The sequence below is a fragment of the Ovis canadensis genome, chromosome 23 (genome assembly GCF_042477335.2).
Source record: "Ovis canadensis isolate MfBH-ARS-UI-01 breed Bighorn chromosome 23, ARS-UI_OviCan_v2, whole genome shotgun sequence".
NCBI classification, from domain to species: Eukaryota; Metazoa; Chordata; class Mammalia; order Artiodactyla; family Bovidae; genus Ovis; species Ovis canadensis.
In genome coordinates, this window is record NC_091267.1 from 39,645,218 (window position 1) to 39,660,868 (window position 15,651).

Sequence of the window (15,651 nt, forward strand, 5' to 3'; positions counted from 1 at the left end):
GTAGCCACTGAATTATGAAGAAAAACAACAGCTGACCCTGCAAATTGGTGCAGTTAATGAAGCTCCATATATTGGTACTTCAAGATCAACCATGAACATGGCAACAGTCACTGTTAATGTACAAAATCAGGATGAGGGCCCTGAGTGTGACCCTCGGGTACAAACTGTTCGAATTAAAGAAAACGTACCAGTGGGAACAAAGAACGTTGGTTATAAAGCATACGACCCGGAAACAAGAAGTAGCAGTGGCATAAGGTACTTGTAATTCTATTTTGGTGAACATCAAATTGACCATGTTTTTTTTTCTTAAAAAATAAAAAATAGTTTCTGTGTACATTGGGCTTCCCTGGTGGTTCAGCTGGTAAAGAATCCGCCTGCAATGTGGAAGACCTGGATTCAATCCCTGGGTTGGAAGATCCCCTGGAGAAGGGAAAGGCTACCTACTCCAGTATTCTGGCCTGGAGAATTCCACAGTCCATGGGGTCGCAAAGAGTCAGACACGCCTGAGCAGCTTTCACTGTTTAAAATGTATAATTTATTTTGATACTGTTATTGCAATTTGACTTATGATCTGTTCTGCTATTTTAACTCATCATTATTTACAGGTATATGAAGTCAAGTGATCCAGAAGGGTGGGTTGATGTGGATGAAAACTCAGGAGTAATCACAATTTTGAAAAGACTCGATAGAGAAGCCAGAAGTGGTGTATATAATATTTCAATCCTTGCCTCAGACAAAGGTAAGGACTTTGTGTTTAAGGCAGCTATGTAGACTCTCAATCACGTACATCCTGTTTTTAAATTAACAATGTACATTCAAAGTTTTTTCCTCCCCAGATGACAAGTATTGAGGGGTTTGTTATAATTTATTAACTCGAGTTTGCTTTCCAGTAGCACCTTCAGTTTTGTATGTAAGTATAAAATAATTTAGTCATAGAAAATATATGACTGTACTTTATTAAAATTAAATAACCATTCATTTTAGTGAAGAAAATTACTTTAGTAAAATCAGCTTCAATTTATTTATTCATATCTCTTAAAAAATACTTCAGCAGGAAAATTCATTATAGGGATAATATACTTAATTTCCTCATAGACAATCCTAAAAGGGCTTCCCTGGTGGCCCTAGTGTTAGAGAACCTGCCTGCCAGTGTTGGAGACATAGGAGATTCTGGTTCAGTCCTTGGGTTGGGAAGAACCCTTTGAGGAGGACATGGCAACCCACTCCAATATTTTGCCTGGAGAATCCCAAGGACAGAGGGGCCTGGCAGGCTGCAGTCCATGGTGTGTAAAGAGTCAGACATAACTGAAGCAACTTAGCACACACAATCCTAAAAACATCGTATCTTTCTACAGGAAACTAACTACATACTTGGGGATTAGTATTCTGATACTATAAAATTAGAAAACAAATACTGTGAATCCACAAAATCATGTAAAATGTAAAGTCATTTTCTATGAGCGCTGTATGGAGAAGGAAACAGCAGCCCACTCCAGTATTCTTGCCTAGATAATCCCGTGGACAGGGGAGCCTGGTGGGCTGCTGTACATGGGGTCGCACAGAGTTGGACACGACTGAAGCGACTTAGCATGCATGCATGCATTGGAGAAGTAAATGGCAGCCCACTCCGGTATTCTTGCCTGGAGAATCCCAGGGACAGAGGAGCCTGTTGGGCTGCTGTCTATGGGGGTCGCACAGAGTCGGACATGACTGAAGCAACTTAGCAGCAGCAGCAGCAAGAGCCCTGTAAAACTGGAATGTGAGCACAATGATCAGGAATGGGATCCTCTTATTACATAAAATATAATTTTTACTGTAACATACACTTGAACTTTGTGCCTCTGTAAAATAAATGTTAATTACAGTAAACATAAATTATTATACCATAGCTTGCAAAATAAGATTTTAGAAGTGATTTTGGAAGATGTTTTAGGTACTTCAGCTTTTTCTAAATTAATGAGAAATGGCTCATATCCATTGATTGATTTGGTAAAGTTGAAATCATTTTTAATTTAACTTCATACAATTAAAGACTATCCTTAAAGACCTCAGCTTCCTTTGTCCCTTTGTCAAGACATGCTTTTTGGTCAAAGTCAAGTGAAAAGAGAAATAACATGAATATCAAGTCCATTATTTTTACATTTTATATTGCATTTGGCAAATGGTTTGTTCATTGATGAGATGAAAATTAGTCTGGAATGAGAGATTTTGGATATGATTTTATTCCACATTTTCCTCTGTTGCAAAGGAGATAAAAATAAGCAAGAGAGCAAATGTTTCATGGTGTTTAGAGAGGCACTGTATCATCCTTGTGGTCAAAAATAAATGTGTAATGGGGTCTTGTCCATTCATTTCTTTTGAAGCTGGTCAGGGATAAGTAACTCCACGTATTTTTTTTTTTATATGAACTGAGATTGTACTAAAGTATGTTTTTTGTTTATTTGTTTTCATTCTTTACCTTTTTAAAAGATCTATATCAACTCATTCCCTTTGGACTTTGCCCACCCCACGTACTTCCATGTGAGAAGTGCTGTCTCCTGTGAGCACTGACCTCTGGGCTTATGCTAAATTCCTCTCTCTGGCTTCCCTACAGCACTTGCTTCTTCCTCTTTTGAAAATTCTCCCTCAAGTCTTCAGTGTCTCAACTTTTCCACACATACCTCTCATATCTCTGTACTTTTTAGTTGTACTGTCTTCCCCTCTTCTAAACATAGGTCTTTTTAAAGCTTTGAGATCAATTTCCTTTCTTGATCTAACCTCAGTTGGCAGTTTCTCCCAGGTGTTCTCCTCTGTGTAGTTGAGTTTTACATTTCTTCTCTTGTAAGATTGACACTATTGCAAGGAGGAGTGTGCTTTCAGATTTGTAAAAGCATTTAGCAGGAGAGTGTCATGCACATAAATTGTGGACCACCTTCCAGGACTTTTTTGAAATTGGTATTTACCCATATAGAATTAGGAACCAGGACTTCCCAAGTGGCGCTAGTGGTAAAGAACCTGCCTGCCAACGCAGGAGACATAAGAGATGCGGGTTTGATCCCTGGGTCGGGAAGATCCCCTGGAGAAGGGCATGGCAATCCACTCCAGTATTCTTGCCTGGAGAACCGCATGAACAGAGGAGCTACAGTCCATAGGGTTTCAAAGAGCTGGACACAACTGAAGTGACTTAGCATGTGCACACGCCTATAGAATCATATTAATATTAGAAGCTGAGCATTGCATGCATATACTCCAGTAAATAAAATAATATTATTTATTATTAACACATGAAGAACAGAGCTATGAGATGCTGAGTTAGATGTCTAAAATCTTTGGTTGACATATTCTATACCAATACTGATCACAATGTGAAAAAAAAAAGTTTATTGAACAACTCTACACATTACATGACAGGGAAATTCAAGCATTTATTACAGTGGTAGAACAGCAAACAATGTAGACTAGGTCGATTTTTAAAGCCATTACAATTAATCTGATTCAGTCAGTAAGACATGTGCTTTCAACTCTGTGTGTGGACCCAAATCGTATCCTGTAATCCTTATTTTCAGAGGGAGCAAGAAAACACCACGTAGCATGAGAACCAGAAAAATCTGAGGGAAGAGAATATTCTGCCCTAATAGGAAAGTTTGTCAGGCAGATAAAATACATGTTTGCGTATATTCTTGCTACCTTTCTGTCTTTTTTTTTTTAAGTTGTCCTAAGTGAGAGATAGTTGCCTTGTTTCTTGTATCTCATTTCTTCTCTTCTAGTTCCCTTTCCTTCTTGCTGAACTATATCTTTCACTAGTTCTTTCAATGGTGTGATGTGGGTGATAAACCCTCAGTTTTCTTGTTCTGAAAAATATTTCAATATCATCCTCATGTTTGGTTTTGTCATTTGACTTGCTTTAAAATTTTGAGTTAACTCTTTCTTTCCCTCAGTACCCTGCAAGTGGTACTCCATCGTCCTGTGGCATTTCTTGTTGCCAATGCTTATTTTAGTGTCTGTTGTCTTTTTGTAGGTCATACATCCAGATAACTTTTGTAGCTCCCAAGGTTGTGTTCAATATATAGTTTTAATTCAGTGTGTATGCTGAGAATTTAGTTTTATTTACCCAGTAGTGCAGTCAGATCAGAACATTAAAAAAAAAAAAAGTCCATGTTTTTCTTTAATTCTGGGATATTCTCAGCCAGTATTTCTTTAAGTATTGCTTCCTTACCATTTTATTTATCCTTTTCTTCTAGAGTCCCTATTAGATGATTATTAGATTATTTCTACTGGAATTTCAGCTGTCAATTGCATTCTTATTTAAACAGTTAACTTTATGTTTTTGAGAATAGTAAATATACATGATTTGAAGCTATCTTGCATAAAGTGAGTTAGTCTTCTGATTACTGATTTTGTTGGCTTTCCTTTAAACATTAACCTTGCTCATTCTGGAAGTTTAATTTGCAGGATATTAAATAGGAGGTATTGACTTGCCTTCATCTTCAGACTTTTCCTGTATTCCACTGTCAGTTCAGTTCAGTTCAGTTCAGTTCAGTCTCTGAGTTGTGTCGGACTCTTTGCGACCCCATGAAGCACAGCATGCCGGGCCTCCCTGTCCATCACCAACTCCCGGAGTTTACCCAAACTCATGTCCATCGAGTTGGTGATGCCATCCAGCCATCTCATCCTCTGTCGTCCCCTTCTCCTCCTGCCCCCTATCCTTCCCAGCATCAGAGTCTTTTCCAATGAGTCAACTCTTCACATGAGGTGGCCAAAGTATTGGAGTTTCAGCTTTAGCATCAGTCCTTCCAATGAGCACCCAGGACTGATCTCTTTTAGGATGGACTGGTTGGATCTCCTTGCAGTCCAAGGGACTCTCAAGAGTCTTCTCCAACACCACAGTTCAAAAGCATCAATTCTTTGGCACTCAGCTTTCTTCACAGTCCAACTCTCACATCTATACGTGACCACTGGAAAAACCATAGTCTTGACTAGATGGACCTTTGTTGCCAAAGTAATGTCTCTGCTTTTTAATATGCTCTCTAGGTTGGTCATAACTTTCCTTCCAAGGAGTAAGCATCTTTTAATTTCATGGCTGCAATCACCATCTGCAGTGATTTTGGATCCCAGAAAAATAAAGTCTGACACTGTTTCCACTGTTTTCCCATCTATTCCCCATGAAGTGATGGGACCAGATGCCATGATCTTCGTTTTCTGAATGTTGAGCTTTAAGCTAGCATTTTCACTCTCCTCTTTCAGTTTCATCAAGAGGCTCTTTAGTTCCTCTCCACTTTCGACCATAAGGGTACCCCAGAGCAATTTTGTAGTTGCTTCCACCATGTCCTTTTCTGTGGCCCCCAGTTCAGCACCCGTTTCTTAACTTGATGGGCTGTGGCTCCTGGCCCATGATGACCCTGGAAATACAACTGGTCCTGTTGTTGGGTTGAGGTAGTGGCTGCAGGGCTCTGCCTGGTCTCCTCACTTTCCTTAGGAGGGCAGCTTCGTATAAGACACAGCCCTGGGTTGCAGATGGCACAAGTTTACTTCATCCTCTTTTCCACTCTTCATAACCATGGCCTGCTTATTAATAAGCAGAAAGAAAAAATAGTTTATAGACACAAGTCCTGGATTTATGTTCACTTTTAGGCTTACAACTGTGTTACTCATTTGTAGCCGGGACCCATGCCCACTTCATCTTCGAATCTCCCAGATTTTCCACTGCAGAGCTCTGTGCCAAGTAATTACTCAGTAAGTTTATTGACTGTATTGATAGATGAATTCCTTAGGCTACCTCAGAGTGATTATTTGGGTTTGCAACTGATTTTCCACTTCTGGGGTCTTTTGTGTGTTAAACATTTCTGTGTACTAATTTTGTTCTAATCTTCCAAATGCATATCTTATGCCTTTTACCCCTTTTACTTTTCCTGCCCCCAAACCTTCGGAGAAGGCAATGGCACCCCACTCCAGTACTCTTGCCTGGAAAAATCCCATGGACGGAGGAGCCTGGTAGGCTGCAGTCCATGGGGTCGCTAGGAATCGGACATGACTGAGCGACTTCACTTTCACTTTTCACTTTTCACTTTCATGCATTGGAGAAGGAAATGGCAACCCACTCCAGTGTTCTTGCCTGGAGAATCCCAGGGATGGGGGAGCCTGGTGGGCTGCCGTCTCTGGGGTCGCACAGAGTCAGACACAACTGAAGCAACTTAGCAGCAGCAGCAGCACCAGCCCCCAAACTTTAAGTGCTTTCCACATGCCTTCCCTTTCATTATGTCCAGAACATAGGTCTGTGTATGTGTTTTCTCACCTTATTAAATCTCCTTGTGTTTTGACTATACCAGAAATGCCCTTTTCGGTCCTCTCTTGCTTCCTCTTTTTAAAAATCTGTCAAAACTCACCTCTACAAAAATTCCATGTCTATTGCAGCTTTTTAGTGAACGGACAAGAAATCTAAATAGCAGTTATTTTTTGTACAACATCTTTGAAATGGATTATGTCTTTCTATTAACGTATCTTAATGATGTAACCTAAGACTGTACCTGTTCCTGTTATTTCTGTGGTACAAATACCTAATGTGTAATTGCCTAATAGAAACTCAAAAATCAAGAATTATATTTTCATATCCAATTTTCTAGATGGGAGAACATGTAATGGAGTACTGGGGATTATTCTTGAGGATGTGAATGATAATGGCCCAGTCATACGTCAGCGGACAGTGATAATCTGTAAAACTGTCATGTCATCGGCCGAGATTGTTGCTGTAGATCCTGATGAACCCATCCACGGCCCACCGTTTGACTTCAGTTTGGAAGGTGTTTTGGATTCAGAGGTACTTAGAATGTGGAGACTGACAAAGGTTAACGGTATGTATTTCTAAATGTTACTCTGTCATTTTCAGCATCAAAATGTCTAAAATATACAGGAATAATTCGCTGTACGGTAACCAACAAATGAACATGAGTTTCTCAGCGTTGGTGGGAAGAGCCTGTTTTTGGTCAGTCCTGTGCCAGGATTCCCTATGATTTGTGTGAATTCTCATTCCCACGCTACACGCTATCCCTCCTGCCCCAACCCCACCAGACTAGATCTGATAGAACCACTGCCAGGCTTGTGTGCCTCCAACGCACACAGATTTTTCACATGACGGTGGTATCCTTGGTCAGAAGGGAATCCCCATCCTTTGCAGGTGTGTTCCCAGGGAAGCGGACGCTGAGACAGTCTTTTTAGGCTGAATGTTTATCAAGGCGTTTCCTTGGCATCAGTACACGTGAATGGGAAGAAAGCAGAGTGGAGCAGAGAACTCAAGCTGCAGCTCAGGCCAAAGGACAGCCTTGACTAAAGCATGAGTCGTCTCCATTCCTCAGTGGCCATTCTGTTCTGTGCTCTTTCGTGACTGTCAGTGGTTTGGGCTGCCCGAGGGGGCATGACCTTTGGCAGGAAGGCCCAGTCCCTGGCGGTGCTGATAGTCTCCCAAGCAGCTGGGACCATACATCCCTGGTTGCAGGGGATCTGGGAGTGCATCACAGTGTCCACTGTCTGATCCCTTTTCTGCTCTGCATTGACTTCCGACCATTTCTTATCTAACGTTTTTTATGTGGGATTCTTCCTCGACTTGTTCCCAGTGTGTACTTCCGACTTTACCTTTGTTAAAATCTATGGTGACAAGAATGGCAAAAGCAAAAGGAACTTCTCTCGGGGCCACCGTTGCCTCACTCCCTACGTCAGCTCTCAACTTTCCAGCACATTCTGTGTCTCCTGACTGCGCAACCTGTGCACCATGTCCTGTCACTCCAGCTTTCATCTACTGTAAACTGAATGGGGGTTGCCTTTAAAATGCCCTTGAATGGTTTTCCTCCCCACGCTTTCAGTGAATATTTCTTGATTTCCTATTATAAGTTGCTCTGTGAACTGACAGACAAAATTTTTCAGTGTTTTTAATAACGTTCCAGTGAGTCCCAGGTGGAGCTAGTGGTAAAGAGTGTGCCTGCCAATGCAGAGACATAAGAACTGCGGGTTTGATCCCTGGGGGAAGATCCCCTGAAAAAGGGAATGGCAACCCACTCCAGTATTCTTGCCTGGAGAAGCCCACAGACAGAGGAGCTTGGAGGGCTATAGTCCTTGGAGTCACAAAAAGCTGGACACGACTGAAGTGACTTAGCATACCAATGAGTGTGCATGTGAGAAGCAACCTTATATTTAGATGACCTCTCTACTTCTTTGGTGTCATAACATCACATCTTTTTATGTAATGTTAAAAGAGGCAGTAATTTTAAAAAATTCCTACTTATTTAGTACAGTGAAATGCTAACAGGATTATGTTGGTCAAAACTGTACTAGTTTTAAGTTTTGCTGAGCTGTGAAATAGTCCAAAAGCCTGAAAAACGCTAAGTGGAGAAGACTGTGTTCTAAGGAGGCTTTAGGTCTCATTATACTATTTATTCTTCTTGGGCATTCATTCATTTATTCATGTGTAAGATGGGATTAAAGGGGGAAGTAAACAAGACAGACAATGCAATAGACCATGGTATGTTTTGAATCATAAATCTTGGTTTTGTTAGTCTTATTATTATTTCTTACACATTCATGGACACTGGGTTAATCATGCTTTCCTTTAAAATTGACTCAATTCAGTGACTTATTTTTTTACCCAAGTATTGAAGGTTTACATTTAGAGCATCAAATATGAAGTAATAAAAACGTCCCACTGGGCCAGCTAACTGGGGAGAATTATTCTTGGGCATGGGTACGTGTAATCTATATGTAAAGTAGCATATTTTTGGCTCTGTCCCCAAGACTGTATATTTTTCCACTCTTGACTTAAAAAAAAATCAAAAGCAAAAAATATAAGGTTGGTCCCAGTGTCTTATAGGATCATGAGAAGAAGTTCCAGCATCATGACTGATGCCTTGATAGTAAGTTCATGGTTTGGCATAATATATGAAAATAAAGTAAGGAGAAACATCTGGAATTCAGACTATGAAATTCTCTGATGAATCGTGCATAAAAGAAGATATATTAAAATTAAAATTTGGGTCATATTAAAATTTTTAAAGATACGATAAAAGTCAGTCTTTCAACAAATCTATTATTTGTGATGAGAAGGATTTGTGTATGGACAGATAAAATATATTATTACAAAAGCCATAAGACCTTTATACAAAGAGGCAGCATAAACAAACTTGTATATGATCAGAAAGACTTTGTCCAAGCACACTTACAATCGAGTAGGACTTGAGCCATTCCCATTAGGAATATCCATTGTATGGAAATGATGCTGAATATCCTGTCACTAGTTATTTATGCTCAGGAGAAATCAATGACATTCTATAAGTCATGGTTTTGTTTCCTTTCAGATACAGCAGCACGTCTCTCCTATCTGAATGACCTCCAGTTTGGAAAATATACAGTCCCTGTGAGAGTTACGGATAGACTTGGCCAGTCACTCGTCACTCAGTTAGACGTCATATTATGTGACTGTGTTACCCCAAATGACTGCAGCACTTACGAGCCAAGGCTGAGGCCTGGCAACGGAGAAGTGATACTTGGAAAGTGGGCCATCCTTGCAATACTGTTGGGCATAGCATTGCTATTTTGTAAGTCCTTTCATGAATTTAAACAATAACCTTTAAAATAACTTTCAGGACACATTCTTAGACTCAACACTGTTATCTATGGCTGCTCATTTGTATGTCGCTACATTTCTATTTAACACACACGTTTAATTCTTGTATTGAAAGTGCATGTAGGTATCATATTAGTGCTGTCGTAATTGGTACAGACATAAAATTCAACGCAAATACAGCACTGAGCGTGTCCTTGTTTGTGGCATATCTATTTAAGGCAGGCTTTTCTAATGGATGCTGCTTTGACTCAAGCAATAATATTTATGTTTTCTGGAAAGTTGTTTTTGTATTTGTCATCATAAATTCATAACAGTCTTTTATGATAAACCAAAGTCATCTCTCTTATCCTGCAGGTATCTTATTCACCTTGGTCTGTGGGGCTACTACGGGGGCAGCCAAAAAGCCAAAAGTATTTCCTGATGACTTAGCTCAGCAGAACCTCATTGTGTCAAACACTGAAGCTCCTGGTGATGACAAAGTGGTAAATGTTTGTCTTTTCAAAATAGGTATAGACGATAGGGATTTCCCTGGCGGTCAGTGGTTAAGACTCTGCACTTCCACTGTAGGGGGTGCCGGTTCAGTCCCTGGTCAGGGAGTTAAGATCCCTCCTGCCACGTGGTTCAGCCAAAATATTAGTATACATTCAAACAATAAATTTGCCTAAACAACTGTAGTGATCTTTTCTGGGAAAAGTTTTTTTGAAATCAGATAGCTTACAATATATAACATGTCATCAGTTGCAGGGGACAAATTAAATGACATTGATCCCATGGTGATATGTGGCATTTCAATTTGGCCGTGTAATGTTACTTAATAGTAAAAATCCTTTGGCATATCATTATTTTTTTTTTCCCTATTTCAATTGTGTCATGGCTTCAACTTTAAATCCTGTCTTTTTTATATAATTGAAGCTGCTGGTTGTACTGTAAAAGGGTTTCATTTAGTTAGTCACCAATCATCAGCATAATGATTTTAATTTTTTTTTTCTGGCAGCAGCCATAAAATGACTACAGGCTTTAATCATCGTGGGAAGAACTTTAATGGAGGCTTTCAGGCTCTACTATGGGTTAGAAAGGAGCCTGCGGTCAAATGTATGAAGCAATCATGCTAAAAGGTGATTGCACTGCTTCAGCTTTGAGTTCCAGCCTTGTATGTGGATGAAGGAAAAAAGTGAAGTGAAAGTCGCTCAGTTGTGTCCAACTCTTTGCAACCCCATGAACTGTACGGTCCATGGAATTCTCCAGGCCAGAATACTGGAGTGGGTAGCCTTTCCCTTCTCCAGCAGATCTTCCCAATCCAGGAATAGATCCGGGGTCTCCTGTATTTCAGGCAGATTCTTTACCAACTGAGCTATGAGGCAAGCCCCACTATGTGGTTGAGGAATAAATAAATTCCCTACCAAAATGTAATTGATGATTAGAGCAGGAAGGATCTAGAAAACAAAAGGATGTTGACATCTAGGAAGGTATTAGAAAAAATGAAACTTAGAGTTTCCTAGAAAAACGTAACATGGAAAGTTAGTGTCCAGAGCTTTGGTGTTCTTACTTTCTCTGCTGATTTGTCTTTATTTAATTAGATGACAAGGATTTAGTATTGCTGCTTTTTATGGCAACTTGTTATTTCTGTTAATTTTGTTTCAGTTGAAGGGAACTCAATTAGTCACTGAATAAAAATACCGATTATTATTTCTGTTTTTGTTCTAGTCAGGTGAAGGGAATGAATTTAAGCAGCATCAGTCTGTGTGAGACAATAGTATGGAATCCTGAGCCTGAGATGTGAGATGCTGGAAGGATTTCATAGATGAAGTTGTACAGTATTCTAAGAAGTTATTAAAAAAGGAGTACACATCAGGTTTTCTGACTTGTCTCAAGGCTCAGATCACTTGACATCTTGCAGTTGGCTTCCTGTATTGGAAGCTACCTAGTAAAGCAGTAGAATTAAGGTAGTTTGGTACCCAAGGTTGCCAAGATAGATTGAGTTCCAGCCCTTGGAATGGTTACCTCCTAGCACGTAAATTCATGGCATTATCTGCATGATTTGTTCTTTTTCTCATTTTTTGTTTTTCTCTGTATTTCCCCAATGCCAACTGTTTTGTTTCAGTATTCCACAAATGGTTTCACAACCCATGCCGTGGGTGGCTCTGCTCGGGGAATTTGTGGCACCCTGGGATCCAGAGTGAAAAGTGGAGGGCAAGAGACCATCGAGATGGTAAAAGGAGGGCACCAGACCATGGAGTCCTGCCAGGAAGCCGGGCATCATCACACCCTGGAACGGTGCAAGGAAGGTGGACAGCACACTCTGGATTCCTGTAGGGGAGGACCAATAGCAACCGACAACTGCAAATACACGTACTCCGAGTGGTACACTTACACTCAGCCCCGTCTTGGTGAAGTGAGTTTCCCATCAATCTGTTTTGCTTTCTTTTCAACTTTCTAAATGATTATGAAATGATTATGATCTTGATTTTTCACCGAATGATTAATCTACTCATTAGAAATTTGATTTTCCTTAATTTTGATTGAATTGCAATCAGAGGTTAAATGGGTGTTGACTTTCCTTCCTGTTTTGTTTGGTTGTTCATTCTTTCTGAGAGAATAAGATGATACTTAAATTCTTTTTCTCATGGCTTTGTGTTGCCATTTCTCATTGGACAAATCAGGTCTTAGAGACCAACAGTGGAATCTGAGGCAACTCCAACCTGCAGTCACTCTGCCTATCTGGAAAGCTTTGAGCCACATGCATTCAGGTTCAGTTGTACGAATGCATTTTCACATTAGTCATAATCTGGAAAGGGAAAGCAATGATAACTTAAACGCTTGCATACTTGCTGCCACATGTGTGACTTTTAGAAACCTGCTATGTAGTTAATTAATTGATGGTTTAATTTATGATACAGACCAATCATGTGCATTTTTTATACATAGGAATCCATTAGAGGACACACTCTGGTTAAAAATTAAACAATGAAAGGTAAATCAAAGCAATTATTTTTATGCTAGTAAGTCTTGGTGTTTAAAATAATAATAATAAAATATGTTGTGTTTTTCCTCTTGGCAGAAGGTCCAGCAGTGTGATCGGGATAACACCCATATGCAAGCTCAAGACTACGTCCTGTCCTATAACTATGAAGGAAGAGGATCGGCAGCTGGATCTGTGGGCTGTTGCAGCGAACGACAAGAAGAAGATGGGCTTGAATTTTTGGATCATCTGGGACCCAAATTTAGGACACTTGCGGAAACATGCATGAAGAGATGAGTGCCTTCTAGATGGTCTACAAAAGCCAATGGGTTTATCGTCTTTTTTTTTTTTATAAGCTAAGATTTTTTTTTAAACATAAAAGATGCTGTATTTGGGGCTTTTCCCCTTTATTTTGTTGGGATCTCTTTAGCCAAATGCGCATTCACTGAGGGATGCTGTAAATAACTACACAAATTTCCTGGCTTTTTCATAGTGTTTAATTACTTACCTTCCACCTAAGGACACCTGCAGATAGACAAGAAAGTCTGCGTTATTGTTTACATTTGGGTATAATGACAGCAGCCAATGTATAGTGCAATACAATGTAATGAATTCACGTGTATAGCATAGACTACTTGAAGTAGAACCGAGTGGAAAATTGTGGAGACCTTGCTCTAACTTCATCTTCAGTTACCTAATTCATTAATCGTTTGCATGGTACTTAAAGACTGCTGTTCTCCTAAACATTCTAAAGTGTTTATACTGTGTTCTTGATGTTGTTTTAGTCTTGTAACATGACCTGTCTTCATAAACAAGTGTTGACTGTTATTATAATTCCATTTTGGTGGAGTTTAGTTTCTACCTTGTATTCTTTGTGAAATCTGGCACTGACTTACACTTGCTCTGTTACTCACCTTCTCTGAACATTTACATTTTAAAAAATGCTTTAAGGGTGTATTTTTATTTCTGTGAGGCTTTGGTCTTTGGTCTCCTCGCCCCCGCTCTCCACTGCCCCCTCGGGCTCTGCCTCTCACCTTCTCTCTCCTCTCTTCCTTCCCTTCTCCCTCTCTCTCTCTGTCTCTATCTTGTTTGTATTCTTAAAGTTTTTATTTGGGTTGGAGAATCTAAATATAGTTAAAAGCCATCTCTCTTTCCTCTCTTATAGCGTTCTGTGTTTCTCTTTTATATAAGCACCTATATTCTTGGCTTTTCTTAAAATCAATGTAATGTTGATTTTATTGTTGGGCCTGTTCTGGTGCTTGCTTCATTATCTTCTCTACAAAGACTCTTTAATTTTGCCACTAAATTGTAGAAATATATCATGCTTTTATTAGATGCAGCATTTTTTGTTAACAAAAGAAATACTGTAATTAACATTGGGATGTGGGCATTTTAGTATATTTGTTTGGTTCTCAGTTGCTCAGTGGTGTCTGACTCTTTGTGACTGCATGGACTGTAGATGCCAGGCTCCTCTGTCCCTGGGATGTCCCAGGCAAGATTACTGGAGTGGATAGTCATTCCCTTCTCCAGGGGATCTTCCCGACCCAGGGATTGAATCCATGTCTCTTGCATCTCTTGCATTGGCAGGCGGATTCTTTACCACTGCAGCACCTGGGAAGCCCAGCAGTATATTTATAGTTCATTATTGTAAAGATCCAGTTTATAAATGCAAAATAGTGATGGTTTTTGAAATAAGGTTTGAAATGCAGAGATCTTGAAAGCTGTCTAGGAATAATATAGCTTTTTAGATGAGATGGCTAGTTACAGCTATGTGTTTGTAAAGTTTTTTTTTTTTAAATATTATAAGATTAAAGTTTTTAATGAATGTAGAAGTGGTCCAAACAATTTAAATTTTGAACTAATAAGACAAAATTAAACTTAATAGCCAACCAAATTCCAGGGTAGGTTTCACAGCTGATTTCAATCAATGAGTTTTCTATCTATACTAACCATTGGACATTTTAAAAATATTTCTAATATTTAGAATTGTTAGTAATATGCCTGCTTTTGAATTCACAAGATTGGCTTATACCAATTATTTTTAAGAATTAACATTGGGTAGTTTATTGATAATCTGTTTATCTTTTCAGTAGTTTCATTGCTGTTCAGTCAAAAATACAGTTTCTCAATGTTGTTTATAAAATCCTTGTACATGACTAGTTATGATAAAGCAAGTCAGGTAGTTTTAAAAATCAGTGTGTTTGTTAATCATGTGCCTGATATGAGCTTATGGGATGGTGTTTTCTTACTTAAAGAAGTGAGGCTCTTTTAGAATCCTGTTCTACACATTTTAGGATTTTAGAGTTTGATTTGGAGAGGTCTTTGGTTGTTACCATCACATTTATCTAATTTTACTGTTCTAAAGACTGTGATTCTATGGAATGTTGGTTAAGTTGCATAATTTCTCCATGTCTGTTTTTTTTCACCTAAAATGGGGGATAATAAATAAAACTCCTTTTCTAGGGTTCTCCTGGGGTGGCTGTAAGACATTTGAATAAAAAATGGTTTTTAAGCATGAAAGTCACTCAGAGTGGTCCACCCAAAAGGCACTCCTAATAAAACTAAACAATTTAAAATAAGTTGCATTAATAACCCATTTCATGTTAACAAAAATCAATTAAGAAAATAAGATAATGGGAGGATTGTCTTTGTTGTTGTTATTTTGTTTTGGACTTTTGAATATCTGTCAGTTGAGCGTATGTTTCTCTGTAATGATCATCCAGTGACTGAGTCTTCTGTTTCCAGTGTTTCAGAACATACATTGCAAAGACTGCTGAAGTTTCTGCAAAGGATTGCTTTGTTGCAAGTAACATGAAACTCCTTTGTTCAAATTGGATGGAAAGAAGAACATCCACTTCTTAAAATGGGCACTAATTCTGGACCCCTATGAAAATTGCGTGTGCTTAAGACTCCTCCTTCAAGCTTATTCTTAGCTGTTCTTCTAGCTTTTTCTGCAAAGGAATGGTTTTCCTCAGAGGCAAGCAATTGCTTGCCTGGGAGTTTAAGACTCTTTGGCATTCACCATGGTAACCTAAATGCAAACACTCCAGAAAGACTGCCTTGATGCAAATGCCCAGCCCCACGCTTATTGGCTGTGGGATTGGAG

The 15,651-nt window shown here is 39.2% G+C and overlaps 1 protein-coding gene across 4 annotated transcripts in view; it reads left to right on the forward strand.

Moving 5' to 3' along the window:
- DSC2 (desmocollin 2) overlaps positions 1-15,124 on the forward strand; it is a 38,541-nt gene extending 23,417 nt beyond the window's left edge. For 2 of the 4 annotated variants that reach the window (XM_069568952.1, XM_069568953.1), the window contains exons 10-17: positions 5-255; positions 606-739; positions 6,600-6,827; positions 9,318-9,557; positions 9,941-10,068; positions 11,688-11,978; positions 12,512-12,557; positions 12,645-15,124. In XM_069568952.1, the coding sequence (XP_069425053.1) occupies positions 5-255; positions 606-739; positions 6,600-6,827; positions 9,318-9,557; positions 9,941-10,068; positions 11,688-11,978; positions 12,512-12,547 (1,308 nt within the window). In that variant the 3' untranslated portion in view covers positions 12,548-12,557; positions 12,645-15,124. The remainder of the gene's footprint in view (positions 1-4; positions 256-605; positions 740-6,599; positions 6,828-9,317; positions 9,558-9,940; positions 10,069-11,687; positions 11,979-12,511; positions 12,558-12,644) is intronic. The other 2 variants (XM_069568949.1, XM_069568951.1) reach the window with 1 other exon arrangement.
- Positions 15,125-15,651: the final 527 nt, after the last annotated feature.